General features: G+C 39.2%; 1 protein-coding gene and 1 pseudogene across 1 annotated transcript; both read right to left on the bottom strand.

Annotated features, from left to right (window-relative positions):
• Positions 1-12,217: 12,217 nt before the first annotated feature.
• On the bottom strand, positions 12,218-13,911 carry LOC124627665 (myotubularin-related protein 2-like). The gene is made up of 3 exons (XM_053684406.1): positions 13,735-13,911; positions 12,522-12,635; positions 12,218-12,392 (listed from the first exon to the last, which is right to left on the bottom strand). Exons 1-3 carry the CDS (start codon positions 13,909-13,911, stop codon positions 12,354-12,356), a joined length of 330 nt encoding a protein of 109 aa, XP_053540381.1. The 3' UTR covers positions 12,218-12,353.
• A 4,434-nt stretch (positions 13,912-18,345) lies between these two features.
• Positions 18,346-18,464, bottom strand: LOC128634290 (uncharacterized; annotated as a pseudogene).
• Between the last annotated feature and the right edge of the window lie 3,193 nt (positions 18,465-21,657).

Here is a 21,657-nt window from a genome sequence, read left to right as displayed (position 1 = left end):
GATAGTTTATAATGAGTGTGTTCATACTGTATAAACCTGGGAACTGATTTGCATATGCACTGCTGTCAGAGCTGGAGTTATTTTTAAAAGATTTATTAACAGCTTCTGACCAATCAGATCTGACCACACCCATGATTCCCTTTGCTCTGAAGAGAAGGTGTGTAGCCATCTGTACCCTTTCATTGATGAGCTCGGTGACGATGTCTCTGGCTGGCCATCTACAGTAATGAGAGCTGTGATGATGCTCTGATGTATTTTGGGTAAGTTACCCAAGAGTGGCCAACACATTCAGCCTCTGTATAAACACACACACACGCACAGAGTAATACCCGTACATTACCACATATTACACCATTCACCATTATGTCATGTAATCAGAGAAGGAAATCTGAACTACAGTTCCCAGCAGCCACTGCATCACAGTCACATGACCACCTGTACCTGGATCACATTCCTGGTAAGCACTTGTGTATTTAGTCACAGTTTTCACTGCACTCTTTGTCTCACGTTTGTCTTTCTTTACCTTTGTCCCTGGTGCTGTGTTTTTCTCTTTGGTTTATGTTTAATCTTTGCCACAGTGATTTGCCCCAATGTCAGTGTCTTTTGTATTTTGTTTAGTTCTTTGTTAAACTTGAAAAATCTGCACTTGCATCCATCTCAACCTCCATATCGTGACACAAAAATATAAATATAATATATTATATATAAAATGTGTGTGGGGGTATATATTAATAGAGAGAAAGGCATTTCTTCTCAGGGGGGAGGGGAGTAATCAATAGGAAGAAGGATCTGAGAGGGAACATGGACAAAATTAATGGAACTTTTTCCTGGTTCGGCCCTAAATTTGGGCCAGATTAAATTTCATCTGTACAAGTTGGACAATAGGGATGGGGAACATAGATCCAGTACCCTTAAACCCAATTAGAACTTCTATTCCAACCATTAAAACCATTTTTTATCTTGAAATCTAGGGGCTTACCCAAACAATAAACTCTAATCCCCTAATTTTTAACCAATAAAAACTCCTTTTTCCAATGTTGAAACTTAGGGGCCAACCCTAACCCTGAACTTACCATCAGAAACAAATAATATGTTCTCTAAACTGATCCTCCAACCCCCAATAGTTAACCTCACCTAAAACGTCTCACATTTAGACAGATTTTCTTTTAAAGTCTTTAATTTATTTATTCATTTTCATATGGTTCATTTACATGTGATTCATTTACGTATGATTCATTTTTATGAGATTCATATTCAAGTGATACATTTTCATGTGATTCATTTACGTTGATTCATTTTCATGAGATTCATGAAAATTCATTTTTTTTTAAAGTGGCAGAATTCATTTTTAACACAATATATAGATTAAAAATATATATATAATTTCTTTTCCATTTTTTTTATACAACTGATATTTTCTCATAGAATGTTAAATACATATAGAGAAATATATACAGAATGAAGGACAAGGTTTTGTGCCTGTGCCACCTCCCACACCAATGAGTGTTGGGTTGAGTCATCCCCTAACCTAACCCTGCCTGAGCCTTTTTATTAAAGTTGTTTAATTTAGTTTGATGTGGTTTAGTTTGTTAGAATGTGAATTTATCCGTTATATGTAGGCTAGCTAACTGCGTAGTTAACTAACGTTAGTCAGCTGAGAAGAAAAATATCAGACTTTTTCCTCATCCCCTGCCTGTCCAAACCCTGCCTCCTCTACATCAGATGCCGACGATGTTGAGACCAACTCGACCAGTGAAAGTTCTCAAGTGACATTTGAGTCATCCCAGCCCGTTTCAATCGGTGTGCAATCTTTTATAGATGATGACAGCCAAGCGCAGCGAGTTGAGTCTTCTCCCGTCCCTGCGGCCCTCATCCCGACAAGACAGTTTAAATCAGCTTGGCTACAAGAGTTCACCTGGTTACGCTATGACAAAGGGAAAATGTACTGCACCTTTTGTGCTAAAGCAGGACAAGATATTGCTGGTAAAACAGAGTTCATTACCAGTTCGAGTCATTTTAAAAAAGAAACCGTAAAGAAGCATGGAGACAGTAAAAAAACATGAGACCGCCAGGGATTGTGTCATTGCTAGGTCTGCCCCTCGTGCCACCCCAATCGTGAAAGCAGTGCAACGTGCTAGTGATAAAGTCACTGAAAAAGAGATGAGGGAATTGAAAATAAAATTCAATGCAGCCTACATGACTCAGCCTGAATAAGTAGGAATTGAATAAAAAAGTGAAAAAAAGAAACAAATGACTGCACATTTAAGTATTTACGGTCATATGATTCAAGATGGGGGCATCACTGCCACTGTTGGGCCCTTGAGCAAAGCCCTTAACCCTCTCTACTCCAGGGGCGCTGTATCATGGCTGACCCTGTGCTCTGACCCCAACTTCCTAACAACCTGGGATATGCAAAGAAAAGAATTTCATTGTGCTGTAATGTATATGTGATCAATAAAGACTCATTATTATTATTATATGACGTACTGAACATTGCACATATTGCACACTGTGTCTACTACTTTTATCTACTATCCACAGTCCAAAGGCTGTGGAGCTAGAAGGCTACGTGTGGGAATGACAAAAGATTTTTAAAAATAAAATAAAAAATGTATCAATATATGAAATTAGATTAAACAATGTAGTTTACATGAATAAGCAGAAATGTAATCATGCTTATCTTTCCTATAGCACAAATGAAAAGCCCTCTCTAGATGAGCAGATTTGTCAAATGAAACCTTTTCCTTCTTTTCCACTGCTACGGTAAACTAAAGTGTAGATATTCAAATGACACTGCTAAATATGACTAGCATTAGCTACGTGTACTAGTGCAAAATAGTACATCAAATGTATTAGCCGGTGTAGCCTATACACGAGTCCACTATTGGTCATATCACTATTGAGAACACGCCCCCAAATTCATTGCTTTAGTAGAATTTAATTGTAAGTGAAATGATAATCACATTGTAATGTCCTTAGTATTTGTTCAGTCTACAGGTCCTCTAACACTCTGTTAAATGAATAAATGTAAATGTACTACGACGTAAATTTTGTTTTAAATCAATTAATATTGTGTGTAATTTCTGCATTAAGTTGATGTAATTATCAACATTATTATGTCAACACAACTCATCAAAATAATGTGTACAACTTTAAATATTTAATTAATTCAATAAATTAGAATTTTTATCTCGCAACCACACATTAAATTTAGATTGTGGGGGTTTGTTTTGTATAGCTTCGCTGTTAGAAAATACATGATGGTTGAATGTGACATTCAAAGTCAAATGACTTTGAATAAAAATTTACTGAAATAAATACTCTAAAACATTGATATACCCGAAGAAATATAAAAAAAAAAAAAAAAAAAAGTTTTTACATACATTCTAAATAGGTCCCTTTAGGAGGTAAACGTTTTAAAGACGGTGTTTTATAAGAAACGCGCGTATTACATGCCTTCTAAACCTAACCCTTTAGGATGTAAAATAAAAATTTCTACAGTCCTTCAAGGCTGTATGATGTCATTGTTCTATTTTACTGAAAGAAAGGTCAAAACCTTCGGAGTTATTCATTGTGGAGACTGAAGTGACAATATGTCTGAAGAAAATGAAAATATGTATTACATATCCTACCTTCTAACCAGGTTAATTTAAGGGTGAAAAACCTTTTTTAAAGACGGTGTTTTAAAAGAGTCGTGCATTTTGTTTAAACTATAAACGAGATTTCAGAAAATGGTTCGCCAACGAGGATACTTACACAGAACTGTCGCTAAATACATAAGCTTTCGTCTATGCTTTGACATCCCATGTCCCAGCAGTACATTTATGACCTCTGATGACCATGTGGGTGTGCGGGGGTGGGAGAGGGAGAGGGAGAGAGAGAGAGAGAGAGAGACAGACAGACACAGGTGTTCTTTTGGGGGTTCTGCTGACCAGAATTCTTACAAATGTGTTTGTTAACGAATTAAAGGGAGTCGTGTGTCTCAGTGTTAAAATAATGGTTAAGACGTTGTGGTTAAAACACAGAAGAAACTCTGCAACTATCTGCTACAATGTCTGCTCCGAGAAATCCTAATACCCTTAGAAGATTGCTGTGTATTCACCAACAAGAGGACCCGTTGAAATGAGAGAGGACCTGACTTTTGCTCCAAAAAAAAAAGAAAAAAACCAAGAGGATAGATTGACAATTTATTAATGAAGGTAATGTAAAGACGTTGTTGTTTAACCCTGAGCAGGGCGTCAACAGCTCCAAAGATCGTGTCTTAAGTCCGAGGGTTTAGTTAGGAGGTAGAAAAACATTTAAAGACGGTGTTTTAAAAGAAACAAGTGTTTCATCCTTAATGGTAAAAAAGAAAAATGGTTGTACTCCAATATGAAATAAAACGGTGGAGACACACTGAGTACACTTCTGTTCCACAGTCTATAAGGATCCCCAAACTTCATGTAGTGTGAAAAATATATACACCCTCTGTGACCCTGTTACTTAAGGTTTAAATATTTTTATTTTGTGATGGCAGCAAGACAAAACGGTTGTGCATTTGGTATGTGGTGATTTTAGAATTAGGCCCCAAATGTCAATTATGATTTGTGTATGGCTTCGTCAGGCAAAGATCACGATGGTATGGAAAGAGTATACAAGAGTAATTGGGGTGATCTAATGCTTCGGACTTGTACAGTACTTCAACTCGGGAACGTCCCACCATGGCGTTCAGAGAGGCGTTATCTAAGGTACACGTATATATATAATATAGATCAGATCTATATTAGAAGGCGGTGTGGTATAAAGTGAATCAGCAATAAAGTTCTCAGCTTGAGTTGTTTTGTTTGCGTGTAAAGTATACAGACAGAGGATATTTCACTGAGGTTATGTTAATGAAAAGGCTGTGCCTATTGTACAGGATTGTTGTGATTGTCGTGCAGCTCTTGTAAGATGTGGTAAGGAAATTTGTGAAATACAAACACAAAGAAGTGGTGGTTGCTTCGGATTAAGAAGAAAAAAACCTGCCAAATTGATACGAGTGTAATATAAACAAATGTTTGTGATGCCTGTGAAAGTCTTTCAAAAGTGAATCTGTAGGTAGTTTCCCTTCTGAAGACTGGAGTGAGTAAACAGTCCTCAGGCACTGCAGAGTTTTTGTGGAGTGTGTGTACATTTTTGGACCAAGTGTGCCCTCTAGTAGCTGACGGGTTTCTCCCTTTCTCAGATTGCTTGCAGTTCCTCCGGTGTAAACTATAACACGTTAAAGACTTAACGATCCTTGCTATTCAGTAGACGTGTGCCAATAATCAATTCCTCAACGTATCACACTGTTTAACACGCACAACAACAAAAAAAAAATCAATGAGTGTTCTTTTTGTACTCGGGAGCGGCAGGCGAGTCGTGGGTGGCAGGTGCGTTGTGCGTTAGCAGAGGGCTTGAGTCTGTAGATGGATCCAAAATGGTGGCTGAGTTTTCTGTATTATTAGGGAGCTCATCATGGTCAGGTTGTCCGGATTGGACAGGAGCACATTTCAGCAGGTGAGGACGCTACGCTGAAGGTGATCCGTGTACAGGAGCAGTAAGGAGGGATAGATGTTGCAGAGGGATAGATTCTGCCAGTTTCTTATCGATGGAGGAATTCGAGGACGCTGCACGAGTCGCTCTGTAGAAGTGCTTGTTTCTTTGACCTGATTTTCCTGCATTGTAGGGAGCCGTGGTGGATGCGATGGTGGATTTGGAAGTACAAGATTTAGATTTTTCTGGTTCAGAAGCTGTATGTCCAATATCTGACTAGGTTTAGACTCGCCAGGTAGCGCGTAGGGGTTAGGAATGAGGGCTTGGTTTTTCTTCAGGCTCCCTCTCTTCTTCCTGAGGTTCGACTCGGACTTCTCCTCAGGGACCGATGGGTACTGGACCATAATGGTGGGTTTCTGGCGGAGGTCTTGGTGTGTATGAGGCTCGGTGGCCATGATGGTGCGAGCACTGTGCATTCTCTGAGGGAGTTTGGGGCCGGGCTCGCCGCACTTCTTCTTCCAGCGCTTCAGCTGCATGCGTTGCTCATGTTCCACGTCCTGTGCCGATACCTGCAACTCCAGAACATACAGCAAAAATCAGTCACAAAAATGAACTGGAATAGAATGTCATTCTACTGTACTTAATGTGTTAGAATGGGCTTCATTACAACGTCATGTAAAAGACGATGATAAATATTTATGAACGCTAATTTTGTAGAAATACGAAGGTGATGATGGATAAAACATGCTTGATCACCATGGCATGGACTCGCATAGTTACAGTAATAACAGGAAATGTTACAGTAGTGAGAGACCCATCCTCCTCCTCCTCTCTGTTGTATTACCTGGAGCACTAAGAAGCCCTCCTGCATGTATCTAGGCTCAATCGCTTTGAGGACCTCCATGGTCTCATACTGACCCAGACAGGCCTTGAGCTTATCCCGAGTACCCAGCATGGACGTCAACACCACCAAACCCACACAGAATATCATTTTCACTCCTACACAAAGAAAGAATGAGAGAGAGAATCAACACAGAAAGAAAAGAAGGACAAGTGTGTGTTTGTGTCTGACCGTCACACAGGAACATGTCCCACACTCTGAGGACCGAGGCCCAGGGGAGAGTTCTGGAGAAGGCGCACATGAACCACTCCATCATGTAGAGCACCGGCTCGATCTTGTGCTTGTCCAGGTGCCGATACGCCACAGAACACACTCGCTTCACAGCGCATAAAGGATCTCTCCGTCCAGCTGAACCGCCTCCTGCACACATAACGGTTCACAATAAGCGATATAACTTGCTGTTAATAACACAAAACAACTGTTCTCCTACACAGAGAAGCCCTGTTTCTAATAATACACTGCAGTGCAGAAATCTGGGAGGAAGAAATAAAACACGTAAAATTACAAAACGAAACTACAGCTCACACTAAAATACATAAACACACACTCACAATAATATAGAACATTAAACCTTAAAGAAAAAACTAAGCAAAACTGCCTCATGAACACAGCAACACATACACACAAACACAAGATGGCGGTGTTGGAAAAGGTCCATCTGCTCCATCTATAGTAACTCTTATTTCATTGGTCCATGAAACCTATAAGGAATGGTCTTCAGGTATTTCTTGGCCCAGTCATGATGCTTCAGCTTGTAAGTCTTATGCAGTGGCGGTTGTATTTCAGCCTTCCTTACTGTAGCCATGTCTCTGAGCACTTGCCACCTTGTATTTCTGGACACTCGTGGAAGGTTGCAGTTCTGAAACATGGTGGCAGTGCTGGCTAATGGGTTCTCTCACGTTTTATTCTTCTTAGTCTTTTGCAGTCAACTAGCGCCTTTTCTTCTCCGTGGTTTTTTGCCCCCTGTCGAGTATTCATCACAAAGCATTTTTCTTGGGAGGTCACACCTCAATAATTTTGGGATCGTCAGTGTGCTGCAGCCCCCTGATAGGCATTTTACAATTTCTGACCTTTTTTTTTTTGACCCATTTTCCTGAATTGGAGAAGCTAATAATTATGCAAACCTTATATAGGATGTTAATCACTTTAAGGTGTAGTGTTTATATGTGGTGTTCTCCCAACAGGTTATTTTGTAGACCTTGATTTTGTTTGATAACGAGCTTTGCTTTCATTGGTTGGCTTAAAGGAGGGCGGGGTCACGAGTACTCTACTTTTTTCCCCTTCTTCGCACTCTTTTTGATTATACTGTTCTATCTGCTTTTCATGCACAAGTATGTCCCTGTACTATTAAGGGGAAAAAGTGCATGTGCAAGGAGATGTACTACAAATATAATCTAGAATATAAACTTACACACATTTTTAACCAGACAACACCACAGGCTGTCAAAATGGCTGACGTGGCCAGTTTTCTCCATGTTGGGCAGAAAGATAGACTGTTATCGTAACCATAGTGCAAAGTGTGAATGAGCGAGCAAAAAAACACTGATAAGACCGATTTGAAAACTTTCCAGGCTGATATTCTAACGAGCACGCTTGACCTTTGTTGATGTGAAACTCTCAGCCTGCTATGGTAATATTTGCTGATATCTTTTCATGTGACAATACTGAAGAAATGACACTGTGCTACAATGTAAAGTAGTGAGTGTACAGCTTGTGGAACAGTGTAAATTTGCTGTCCCTCCAAAAATAACTCAACACACAGCCATTAATGTCTAAACCGCTGGCAACAAAAGTGAGTACACCCCTAAGTGAAAATGTCATTTTACAGTTCAACAAACTCTCCTCCAGCCCCCCAGTGCTGAGCCGCCCACAGAAGACAACGTGGTGTAACCTGTGATACATCTCCCAGCCTGAAGAGGGAGCACTGCTCAACGCATACATGCTCCCAGTGGGGGGAGGGGAGGGGCATCTGCTTTGTGACTAAGTCAAACTTTCTGTGAATATTTAACTGTTTGTCCTCATTCTCACTAATACGACTGTTTACAATATTATTCATATGAAGTTGGAAACTGTGCAGAGGTTTAATGTGTTTCTAACTGAAAGTACAAACTCTGAGACAAACTATTCATGCATTAGTGTTGCTCCAGCTTTTTAGTGTCCATCACACTTTTGTGTGAAAGCATCGCTGTGTGCACCGTTAATCCAGAGTCTGTGATTAGATTATCCACATCATGTTCAAATAAATATTTCTATAGGAAACGCTTTAGAGCGGGGAAGCCTTACTGTGGTCCTGTAAGACTACAGTCCAGTACAGTTTGGGAATTTTCCTGAATCACACCCGATTTAAGTCCTCGGGTCATTAGGTAGGAGTGTTAGATGAGAAATCATCACACTGTGCATGATTACAGGAATTCAGGACCAGAGCCAGGCTCCCCTGATTTATAAATTAATTGTTGATGACCTTAAAGTAATTCCCAGTGAAGATTTATCATCTTTTTACAAGCATCCTTTTCATATTTAAGAAAAATAGAAATCACAGTGATTTGTACATTTGTGCTCTGCATTTCTTTCAGAGACGTGGGACTGAATTGTCATGTATATAGGCAGTTTTTTTGTGCTCTGAAATTGACCGGACTTTTGAGAAGATAGCTGCTCATGGTTTAATTCACTTTTAAAAAGGGACTGACAATATGAAGTGAGCGTACGTGTATCAAAAGGTGGTTGTGTTGAAGAAACCTTGTTGACCAATCTTTGCTCTGTCTGTGTGTGTGTTTACTGGTACAACAGTGGTAGCAGATTTGCAGAGCCGAGCTTACAGTAACGAAGACGCTCAGGTGTACTTGTTTGGAAGATGTGGAAACTCAAGTCTTACATGTTAGCACAAACATGTCTTTTTCCTTTATTAGGGAATTTGTACTTTTGGACATTTTTGAAAGATATCATGCTTGTGAAATGTGCTTTGCGTGTTATTCATGTTCAACTGGTTGTACTGGGCTTAGATTTGTGTCTTTTTGAATCATTTACGCTCTATGGCACCTTTTTACGGTCTTGCTGTATGGGCTGTGTTCCAATTGATCTGTGTTTGATCATTTCCTCCCTTCGCTCAAACATTGTGTTTGAGAAGGCCTTCTTAGTTGAACGGTTGTTTTCCTCAGCTCTGGATTTAGCTGTAGGGCCCAGAGGTTTTTGGAGTTTGAAGAGGAGGCGATAAAAGATTTGGAACACAGCCCTGTTTTCCTTTCCGGGGTTCCCCGGCTTTTTTCCGTCACCCGTCACCTCCTAGCCGAGCTCAATTCTGCTGCAGTTTTTTAGCCACAAGCTGCTGGTGCTTGACTTCTGAGGCCTTATCCTGTTAAGCGGCCGCACTATGGCAAAAAGGAGAGTTCAGTATGCTGACTGTATGAGCTTCAGTTGAATGTGTATGTGGTCGAACTCTTGGTAGGACAGTCCAGTATATTACAGACGAACACAGACGAAAACATCCACAAGGCTTCTACTAAATATTGTTGAATGTCCGCTCGTATGCGACTCTCCAACAATGTCATGTCCTATCGAGAGTTTCAGTCGATGTTTATAATCTAACCCAATGGGATTTTTTTACTCTGGTGTAATTTTCTTGACCATTTTAACGCAGCATCTCTGGTGTTACTTTCGTCAAAAATGTAGAACACCAGAGACGAGGCAATGACGACGTGATCTCGTTCCTTCGTGTGTTTTTGCCTCAGATTCTGGCGACTGTTTGCAGCGAAATTTCAAATCCAAAAATGCCTTGAACAACGTACATTTTCAGCAATCCGTTTAAATCGACTGGTCCATTTCCGCTGCACGGTGGATTTGAAGGATGCACTGTGATCAGTGTGGCGACGTCTGGGAATCGAGTTTCTGAAAAGGCCACGAGTTGGAGGGTACATTTAGTTTCTAAGGACATCTGGGCTCTTGGTGTCTTTTGGATAGGAACTGCAAAACTTTTTCTATAAGGGTGAAAACAGATGCATGCTTAGATTCTTTATCTGTAGACAGTTTATCTTGCTTACTACATTGACATATGAAGTTTGGACCGGTTCTGTAGAAAGAGATTAACATTAAGGGGGAAAAAAACAATGTAAAAATAAAATACTGAAAGTGAATTTGTCCTGGATTGTTTTATTTATTATTTTCCATTGGGATGTCAAAAGCTTCTTCAACTTGGCCACAAATCTAACAAAGTCAGGTACATTGTCAAGTATTGCCCCAAAATACCTCTATGGTAGATAGATGTGCTCACTGATCACTTGTACATGTGCTCATTCATACAATTATCCAATCAGCCAATCATATGGCAACACCACAATGTACAACATCAAGCAGGATCAGATGAAGAGCTTCAGTCAATATTCACATCAAACACCAGAATGTAATCCAGTGATTTTATCCGTGGCATGGTTGTAGATTCTAAATGGTCTGGTTTGAGTATTCCAGAAACTGCGGCTCTCCTAGGATTTCCACACACACACACACACTTGTGTGAAAAACATCCGGTAAGTGGCAGTTCTCGGGGTGGAAACACGTTGTTGGCGAAAGGAGAATGGCCAGACTGGGTCAAGTTAATAGGACGGCCATGGTAACATCAAATAACCTCTCTTTACATACATGGTGAGCAGAAAAGCATCTCAGGATGCACAGCATGCCAAACCTTGAGAACAGTAGAAAACCTCATTGATCCAAGATCCATTTTTAAGTATTAAAGATTTATAAAATGTGACACTAGGTTACTTCTCTATAGTTAAAAAAATTGCAAACAGGAATGTGTGTGTGTGTGTGCCCGCTTCATACTCATCCACTCCCTACTTGTGCCTGAGTGTATTCATTGAGTAAAGACAGTGTGTGCTCTTAAATGTATGTGTGTGTGTGTGTGCGCGTGTGTATTTAGACAGCAGTGTGAAGTGGTGTGCCACTATGTGAGGAGGGAGAAGTATGCTCTGAGGATGAGGAGATGGAGCAGGATGACGTGGCCTCTCTCTGGAGCTCCTCCACGTTCTTCACGCAAAAACAATAACTCTCTCAGATTCTGATGGAGCGGCATCTACATAATCAACAAAGCACACAAACATCAGTTTCGTTCTGGGACACCGATTTTCTAAATCATTCCATTCGCTTTCTATTTATTTATGTAGCATTATTAAAAGATCAGTCATCAAGCCGGTGTAACCTTAATCTTTATCGCTAGCTGCTCCTGAAGTGTTTTGGAAATCGTTTCAGCCACGTCATGTTCACTCACCGTCCACTTTATTAGGAACACCTGTACGTTCATGTAGTTTTCTAACCAGCCAATCATGAAATATACAGGAATATAGAGGAATCACAAGAAAACTCCATTTCAACACACTTAAAAAAAAAATAATAATCTCACAATGTTGGATTTGAGTTTGTAATGCAGTGAGCACAACCAAGGAGTGCATTTTAAAAAGAAAACTACAATGTTGTTGAAGACTGAAACCTGTACCTACAAACTAGAACTGAAAATGGAACCACTGAAGAGTCAACAGTGTCAGAGATCCTCGTGTGTCCAGTTCCACTGTGTACGGCACTTTTTATGCTTACCGACCCATTACTCCAGCTTTTGTGTTTTTTTTAGCTTTGTGCTGATAGAAATAGTTTTGTTTTTTTAAAGCAAACTTGGTGTTAAAACCCAGAAACATCTAGTAATAAAAAGTGACATTCATCATGTGTTTGAAGTGACACTGTTCAGTTATACAAGTAACTGGGTATTTTGGTATATATTGGAAACACTATTTTTGAGCATTTCCCCATAATTTCACAGAGTGTGGTTTGCAGTATAAGCACCTGAGGTCTCATGCGTGGGTTCCAGCGCACATAATAACCCACCCAGAGCTCCAGATGTGTGAGACTGGCCAGTGGATACAGCACCTGGTTTTTACAGTCCACATAGAACGGGTTAGTGAAGTCCTCCGGCTGACTGTTAACGTAGGACCACAGTGACCGTTTTACCCTGTACTTCCTAAAAACAAAAGAGAGAGAGAGAGACAGAGAGAGAAGTCATAAGACACTTAGACAAATTCATTTCCATTCAGAAAAATCAGACAGGCTGGAAAGCCTCCCCCCATTAGTGGAGAAATGTGGAGCGTACCTTTTCCATTCTCTCCTGCTCACTGCTGTAGAGGAATGTACCAAACAGGCAGCTGTAGGGGCGATCCAGGATGGGGATGAGAAAAAGCTCTTTGAACTCAGAAGCAGAAGGAAACTGAAAGAAAGAACACAAACACTGGGTTTAACAGTGTATAGTAAGATGCTTAAATGTGGATCTGCACAATAACGCCTGAACAGATAATCAGTCTTTGTTCAGTACGGAAATTATATTTAATTCTTACAATTAGAGTCCTCTTCAAAAGTATTGGAACATCAAGGCCAATTCACTTGCTTTTGCTGTATACTGAAGACATTTGGGTTTGAGATAAAAGACAAATATGAGACGATAGATCAGAATTTCAGCTTTCATTTCCTCATATTTACATCTAGATGTGTTACACAGCTTAAAATATGGCAGCTTTTTTGAAGCCATCCTATTCATTAACTGTTCAAAAATACTGGAACGAGTGACTGATGGGTTTTTCTCGCTGCCCTGGTGTACCTCGTTAAATGGACTTTAAAGAATGAATAGCTCTGAATGTCTTCTCTTGGTTTGAGCCCTGGGTTTCACCTGTGGAGACAGCATTTGTTGTTAAAAAGAATAAACCGACATGAAGACCAGAGACCTGTCTATGGGAGAAAAGCAAGCCATTTTGAAGCTGCGAAAAGAGGAAAAACCGGTCTGAACCATTGCACAAACATGGGGCATAGCCAAAGAACAATTTGGAATGTCCTGGAAAAGAGAGTTAGTTCTCATTATGATCTCTTACTTTATAACATTAAAATAAAACAATAGTTCCCTCACAAGCCTCTCTTTTTTCCCCCTAACTCTTGAAATTAATAAGACTTGCAATGTTACTGAGAAACTGGAAAGTGCAATGTCCTCTCTGCCGTGACACTGGAGAATACTTCCATAAAACTTCCATAAATAGATAACTTATAAATCTTAACTAGATCACAATGATCATACGTCTTTTTCTTTAAGTGACATGTTTATAATATGTTTACGATTAAGCTTAGAATATGTATTGCGTACGCCATACTAGACCCTGTGAAAGAGCTGTTACTATAGGAACGAGCACATCACTATAAAGCTGTAATTTCCCTTGCAGCTGGAATCAGAATCTTGCTGTTACAGAAATGTCTCCAACGCCTTCTGACCAATCAGATTGGAGAATTCAACAGTGTTGTGGTGTAAAGCATCAGTAGCTGACCTGTCTCATCATCTGCCACACACAGTCGATGAACTGCACAAAGAGAGGGGATCGTTCCGAGTTGGCGTGATTCTCATCTCCAAGGCCGACACGCTGAGAAACACACAGAGAGAGAAAGATGGGGTTAAATATACATGCGTTCACGCGCCCACACACAACCACGCCCTCACTGCTCATACGCACCGAGGTCAGCTTGTGTCCGAAGCTGATCCACTCCTTCTCGATCAGTACCTGGAACTTGTGTCCGAAGCTGAATCTAACTGATATCTGATATCAAATTATTGTGAATTATCTATATTTTACACTTTATTACCCCATATATATATATATATATATATATATATATATATATATATATATATGGTAAATCACGTGCACATCGAAGCAACTTCATCCCGACCATTGCCTGCCTTCAGGGGTGCAAAGGAGCTCCTTGACCATGCCCAATGTAAGTTACATTTTCACTGGTGCTGGCGCGTCTACCGAGTTTTGGGAGTTTTCAGCCATGTTTAGGCCCTTAAAAACGACAAGAATGCATGAAATAAACAATAAACACCAGAAAATCAATAGGGCCCTGCACCTCCGGTGGTCACCGGAAGCGCTGCACCTTCGGTGCTTGCCCCAATAATAAACAGCAGATCCAATAGGGCTTTGCAGCAGCGGTGCTCGGGCCCTAAAAAGCAGAATAAAGCACCAACAGAAGACACAGAAGCACAAAGGCAAGTAATGATAATTACAGAAACGGTTACATTACAGAGATCCCCACAATGTGATCCATGACCACAGTAACATGACAAGAAGCTTCACCTCAGACCAGTCACCAATTGTTGTAGGAAGGTGAAAGTGGCTGCCTTAAAATATTTTTACCTCAAAGTGATTTTTAGCGCGCGCGCGCACACACACACACACACACACACGGTGGAAAGGGTGTAGCAAAAATCATGCAACTATTGTGGGAAAAAGAGGGGGAAAAAACCCTGATACTTTGTACCTGATGCATCATCTTTTATAATTGTGATTAATGGTCCGTTAGAGAAGAAAAAATTCAGTTCCATTCTTTGATTACTTATTTGGCGTACAGTGAATATTCACACTTTAAGGCCATGTGGAACAATTTCCAAAATGCATTTAAATGGGGTAAATTGTGTACATTGAACCGAGAGTACTAGACATGTTTGCTAAAAGCAACACAAAGGCTTTATTCACACTGCAGGAATTTTATATTGTGTGTTTAGATTTTTTCTTTTAGACAGACTGATCAACTGCAAATTTGTTCTGGTGAATGACAGGCATTCAAAATCTTTCTGCAGAACTCTGTTGAAGATTCTGTACATCAGAGATTCATCTGAACTTCAACAAAACATTTCACATTTATAGAGTTCTGTCTACGTTCATCAAGTAATCACATTTATAAGTGTATTTATTACCTCTCCCCTCTGTTGGCTCAAATATAGCCTATTACCCAAAAACACTTAAAATTCAACATAGAAGCCAACACTCACATCTACCTCTGAGCCCAGTTGGAGATAGAAAAAAAGACACCAGCCGTGAGTGAGAAGAAGCAAGGGTCCAGCTTTATTGTTCCGTTCCACCACACGAGATCCACACCGATGAGAATTCTCAGAAGTGATGAGCTTAAGCTCCTGCATATCCTCCATACTGTCCTGCATATCCTACTATTCTGTTTTTTTATAGAGAGTTTCTCTATTACAATAAGATTATTAAAGTTATTCATGTGTGTGTATGTTGTGTCTACTTGCCCGCCCTTGACTGTACGAGCGTGTGTGTGTGTGTGTGTGTGTATTAGCACTCCTCAGCTCAGCTCGTATACCTCTTTTTGACTTTTTTGACTACTACTGCTCTTAAAGATCTTTAAAGTGTAATTCCAATCCGTCAATGTCCGCCTAATCCCGCTTCTATGTGTCTAGGTGCCCATCTTTTCTTCTTCTCCCCTTTGCTGGATGCTAGGTCTCCCTTATGTTTATTTTATGACATTTTTTATCCACAACACCTCCCTGATGGATATTTACACCCCCCGTTGCCTCAGCAGAGGAAAAACCATCATTGAGGACAGCTCTCACCCTGGCTCTGATCTGTTGCCCTCAGGGAGACGTTACAGGTGCATCAGAACAAGGACTAATAGATTCACTCCAACATCGGTGTGTTAAATCAAACCCTGTATCAGCACAGAGTTCACTTACAGGAAATAGTCTCTGTATCAAGTCATAAAACAACCTGTGCACATTCAAACTTCAGTACAAACCCACAAAACTCTTCTGCATTTAGTGCACATTCAGTGTGTTTATATATTATAGCTTTAGATGTAGATACTCACTGTGTTTTTACTCCTGAAATGCTGTATTTTCCCCTCCACACAAAATAGAGACTGACTTTCACTTTCACTGTCTACCTGTTTATTCTGCAGAGGGGGAGGGGCAGTGAGGTAGGGTAATAAACACACACACACACACACACACACACACACACACACACACACACACACACACAGATTTGGTTTGTTATCATACAGCTTTCTGATCCATCGAGCAAAGGCCTGTAAATACTGAAAGTATAAGCCTGAAAACGCTGCAAATACAGAGAACAGAATTAAAAGTCTGGTAAAATCTACATCACACACATTATCATTTCATTACCTTCATTTATTATCTCGTGACTTCATTCAGCTGTGCACGAACAACTGTCAGAGCTCTATACAAATATATAAACAAAATTTAAATACCAGGAAGTGCTAGAAACACTCAGCAGATCATTAGATAAAGAAGCAGAACTCATACACTGAGTAAGTTTACTTAAATATCTGCAGAAATGTATTTTTTCTGGTTTTCCCTTAATGAGAGCGAGTATCCTGATATTAGTGAGGATTGGTGTGTAAGTAGTTTTTGTGTGAATAATGAATGTTACTCAGAATAAAGGGGATGATGGAGAGTAAGTTAAACACATTGGTCAGACGAGTAACTAACCCAGTGTTTCCCAATCGAGGTTCTGTCTGATGAGAGCAGGGGTGTGTGTAAAAATCCTTCAAACATTTTCTAAAATGATCAAATGTGTAGAAAACATTTAATATAGATGAGAAACATCTGATGTCTGAAATAATAACAAAGACACACACACGCATAACAATAATAATAATAAATTATATATAAAATAATAATAATCATATAAAACCCAATGAACCTTGAGATTATCACTTGTCACATTACAACAAAACACAGCTATAAATATGAGAACATGTATAAAACTAAACTAAACAACCTCAATTTATTTTATTCATTCCATTAAGATTTTTATTAAACATGGACCTTCACTTTCATTAAATAGACTTATTATTTATTGTAGGCTCATTTTGTAAATGTTAGCAATTACTGTAGACATCAGCAAAAAGTCGAGTTTCCTGCAGATGTCATTTCTCACATTTACAAAACCAGGTGATTATTATATTCTCCCATCAGTGTAAATATCTCTTTATGTATAGAGAGAAAAGAAAGGTATTACAGATTGATCACTCTGGATGTTCACCATCAGTGTAAATATCTCTTTATGTATAGAGAGAAAAGAAAGAAATTACAGAATGATCGCTCTGGATGTTCACCATCAGTGTAAATATCTCTTTATGTATAGAGAGAAAAGAAAGATATTACAGAATGATCACTCTGGATGTTCACCATCAGTGTAAATGTCTCTGTGTATAAAGACAGCAGAATGAGGTGTAATCACTGTGTCTGATGGTGTAGTGTAGTGACTGTGTTTATTTGAGAAGATACTGATGAATGAAAACATGGTGCACCCCAAAAAACTGTCAGCTTTGGCTTTATCATCTCAGCAGTATGTACAAAGCAAATCTAAATCACTATTTTAAAAACCTTTCCATGAATTTTGTGCCATCTGCCTCTCTCTATGGTCCCGCATGCATGGATCATAGAGATGCCTGTACAATCGTACCTTCCGGCAAGAGTCACCGCCAAGTCATTCATTTCCGGAAGCGGCGCGGTGTGGCAAATTACAAAAAATGCCGTACAAACCGCCTTGAGAAATGAGGCCCCACACACTCAACGCGCTCGACCGCCCACTCAGCGATGACTTCATTTTTGCCAGACATGTCGAGTATAAACCAGGTTTAACACTGTCTAGCATTTTCAAAGGGTGCCTTGACTGAAAAAAAGGTTGGGAAACGCTGCTCTAAACAATACCAGTCTCAAATAAAGATTAGAATGAGCTCTAGTAGAACAAAAATCCACAACATTTGTAATGGACCAGGTGCATGACAGCTGGTTCTGGATTGCCAGATGGGACACAGGTTCATTTTTGTGACGTTTCAGAAAGTTTCTCGCAGACACAGAGACAGCTGAAAGTGCACCCTGTTTATTTTCTTTATTTTACAAAAGCAGAATATTTTGTTATTGTGAGTGTACACAAATAAAAATAGGCCCTTTATAGTTTCTAAAGATGTCTTACACTTATCTGTATGGCCAAAAATTATGGCATATTTTAAGTTGTTTCCGCGGCATGAGGAAAAAAACCAGCAGAACGTGCGGTCAAGTTTGAAGACCCCAGAGGGTTAAAACACTAAAGCAAGGGAAAGCCTTATTCAAAATCTTACAGCACCTGTTATTGCCATGCAGTCTCCCATCCGAGTACTAACCAGGCCCATCTCAGCTTTGTGTCAGAGATCAGACAAGATCAGGCATTGTCAGAGTGGTATGGCCATAAGCAAAAGCTACCCTCAAATGATACCTATATAACTAGTGTAAGCAAGCTTTGAATGGCTGGTTGCTTGATTGGGTCCCTTTCAAAACTGTATCCAATCTTTATCCCAAAATAGGATGTTGTACATTGAGACAGATCATTCAGCTCACCTACCAGGCCCTCCTCTTACTCACCAGCCTGAGCAACTTCAGTAGTCAAAGCCACAACATTATCCTGTTTCTCACTCTCATCACTAACATTCACACTTTCAGCAGTACCATCATTTACACTGGCGTTTACAGTAAAACTACATTCAGGTCTTTCACTGCTAATACTATTTACACTGTTTTCACTCACCTCATCTGTAGTCCCTCCATCCTGTCCTTCAGACTCCTGTGACATTTCACTAGTCTCCATGTGCATTACTTCTGGGATGAGGTAGGGATTTATAATCTGTATATCATTCCTTCTTTTCACATTCAATTAAGAACCAAATATCAGAAAATGAAAAAATGGCTTATGTCATTATTCATTTACAAATCAAAGTTGTTTTTCGTTCTTTCAATCTCACACAAGTGAAAAATAAGAAATTAGAAAATGGGTCAATTGTCAGGTTTAATTTGAAAGTTTTTTTTTTTTTTCCTGGTTTATTATCCAGAAGTTACTTGTTTATTCATGTGCTTGAGTAAGGTCTTTTTTAAAATATTATTTAATGCTTTATTGGAACATTCAGTTTACAGTATGGTACAACCAAAATAGACCATAACAATAAGTATTAAGAATAACAGCAATATAAGTAATAGTTATAGAAAACACAAACAACACCATAGCTCAAAACAGAAGTAGAACTAGACAGTAACTTAAATAAATGTATGATAAAGAAAGAGGGAACTGCCAAAATGAAAAGAAAATTCCACATTAATTACTGTAAAAAGTTTGTAGGCCATGCAAACTGTACATGTTCTGAGGGCTTTTTTGTTAAGAGAAGATGAAATTGTAACCAATGAATGTTTTATCTCTTGTAGGAATACCAAAATAATAGGTTTACAATTCGACAACTTACATTTAGGAATATAAACTCTACATAGGAAAGGAATTATGTTAATTATAAAGCAGGCATTTAGATCCACTTCAACAAATCCAAACTTGAGATAAACAAACGAACATTTTCCCAAAGCTGCAAAGTATAACCGCACGACCAAAGCAAGTGAAGGTGAGTTTCAGTGTCATTCTGAAAAAAAGAGTAATTAGTGTAAAATTCAGATCTGCATTTTTTCTTTAAGAAATTTTTGACATGGTAAATATTATGAATCAATTTAAAGATATTTCTTTTACTTTGTTTGTGAGGGAAAATCTTTCTTGCGTGGACCATATATTTTTCCAATTTAAATGATCAAAGAGTCCATTCCAAGTTGCCACGGTGTCTGGTTTCACGCAGTTCTGGATCTAGCGATCATGATATCCTGCCTAGACACAAACTGTTCCCCTCATTTACTGAGACCCAAGATAACCTTTGGCCGTGTAGAGCTCTGAAGAATGAAGCAGGTCTCCTCATTCCCACATCCATGGTCTTGAGGAAACTCGACTATCAAGATTTTGTTTACTGAAGGTAAATAATTGACTGAATAAAGCTGAAATATTGTGCCTGCTTTCTACTTCGATAATACTCTATTGCTCAAAATCCTACACTCACAGAACTGTCAAATTCATATCATTCCAAGGCCTTGATAGGTGAATGAAAAAACAACAATTTGTTAATACTAAAATTATGATCCCTTTAATGCAAGTGGGTTGAGCAACAAGTCTCTGAAGCCTTTGAAGTAGAACTGCTAGATAGAAATAACATGACTTAAATCATGTGACATCATTTATTGCTGCCTTCAAGTACAGATGTTTATAATCTAATCATTTTCAAGCAGTCCCAAATTCCTAAACATAACTCAATAATTCAGCATAGGTCAGGTACATTGGGAAAGTCTTAAAATACAGTAAGTGGAGAGATGTAAAAGGATATTATTATTATTATTATTATTATTATTATTATTATTATTATTATTATTATTATTTCAATTAAATTTTATTTGTATAGCGCTTTTTACAATAGTCATTGTCTCAAAGCAGCTTTACAGAAATATCAACACGGTATACAGATATTATTATTATTATTATTATCATTATTATTATTATCATTTTTGTGTTACGCTGGTATAGCATGAAATAAGGGATAATGTGGATAATGACGGAGAACTACAGAAGTGGAGAGAAAACGCAGCACTGAGCAACTTGTAGACTTCACACCCAACTATAGGTGAACGCGTTTGGCCTTATTTATTCGCTAAGCTGCTAGCTTGTTAGCTCTGCGGCTGTTTTCGTATGAAGTACTAACCTGAGTTAACTCGGTGGGAGTTTATTTAGCGCCGGATAAACGGTGAACTAGTTAGTTTAGTAAATCTGACGCTTCTCGGGAACTTGTAGTTTATCCGCCTCGCTGTCTGGGTGACGCAGAGAGCAACTGTTTACCGAGTGACTTTATTTTCAGTGCTTTTTGAACTGTCTCTCAGCCCTAAATAGTTCCGCGGTGTTTCTGTGGAATTGGGATGAACGTCTAGTTAAAGGGTTGATGTCTCGCTGACGCAGTGATTTGTTCTTTAGGAGTGTTTTTCTCTTGAACAGCTCTCTGTGTGGAGACTTGAGGTAGTTCTGTAGTCACAGGTGCACAAATCAGTCACACAGCTCCAGCTCCACCTGCGCCTCTCGCAGGGAAACGGTTTCTGTGCACTGGCTCCGTCCCAAATCATCTTGCATGGAATCTCTATCTCTAGTGCACTAGGTGCGGTAGAGACTCCATTCGTTCAGACCGTGTGTAGTGTACCTAGATACGCAGTCGTGCAGGATTTGGGCACAGGCCACTCTAATAAAACATCATCCATTTCAAGTCGAGTTGCTATTGTTAAACATTTCACTAAAACCTGTATGGAAACGTTGCTGTTCAGTTGTTCTATAAGCGCAATTTCAACCAAATACAGTGGAGTGTAAAAGTTTGTACCCCCTTTTGGTTTCTTTTGGACGGAAGGGTGTTAAATTTTGCAGTGTTTAGGACATTCGACTGTAAGTAGAAGTTAATTTTATTATCAGACTCAGATATCCATGTTAATATTTTTAATACTGCTCATTAGTGTTAAATGACTTGTTGATTTTGTGGTCAGGAAACTGTTTTGT

The sequence above is a fragment of the Ictalurus punctatus genome, chromosome 12, assembly GCF_001660625.3.
Source record: "Ictalurus punctatus breed USDA103 chromosome 12, Coco_2.0, whole genome shotgun sequence".
Taxonomy (NCBI): domain Eukaryota; kingdom Metazoa; phylum Chordata; class Actinopteri; order Siluriformes; family Ictaluridae; genus Ictalurus; species Ictalurus punctatus.
This window is presented reverse-complemented; position numbering and strand designations above follow the sequence as displayed.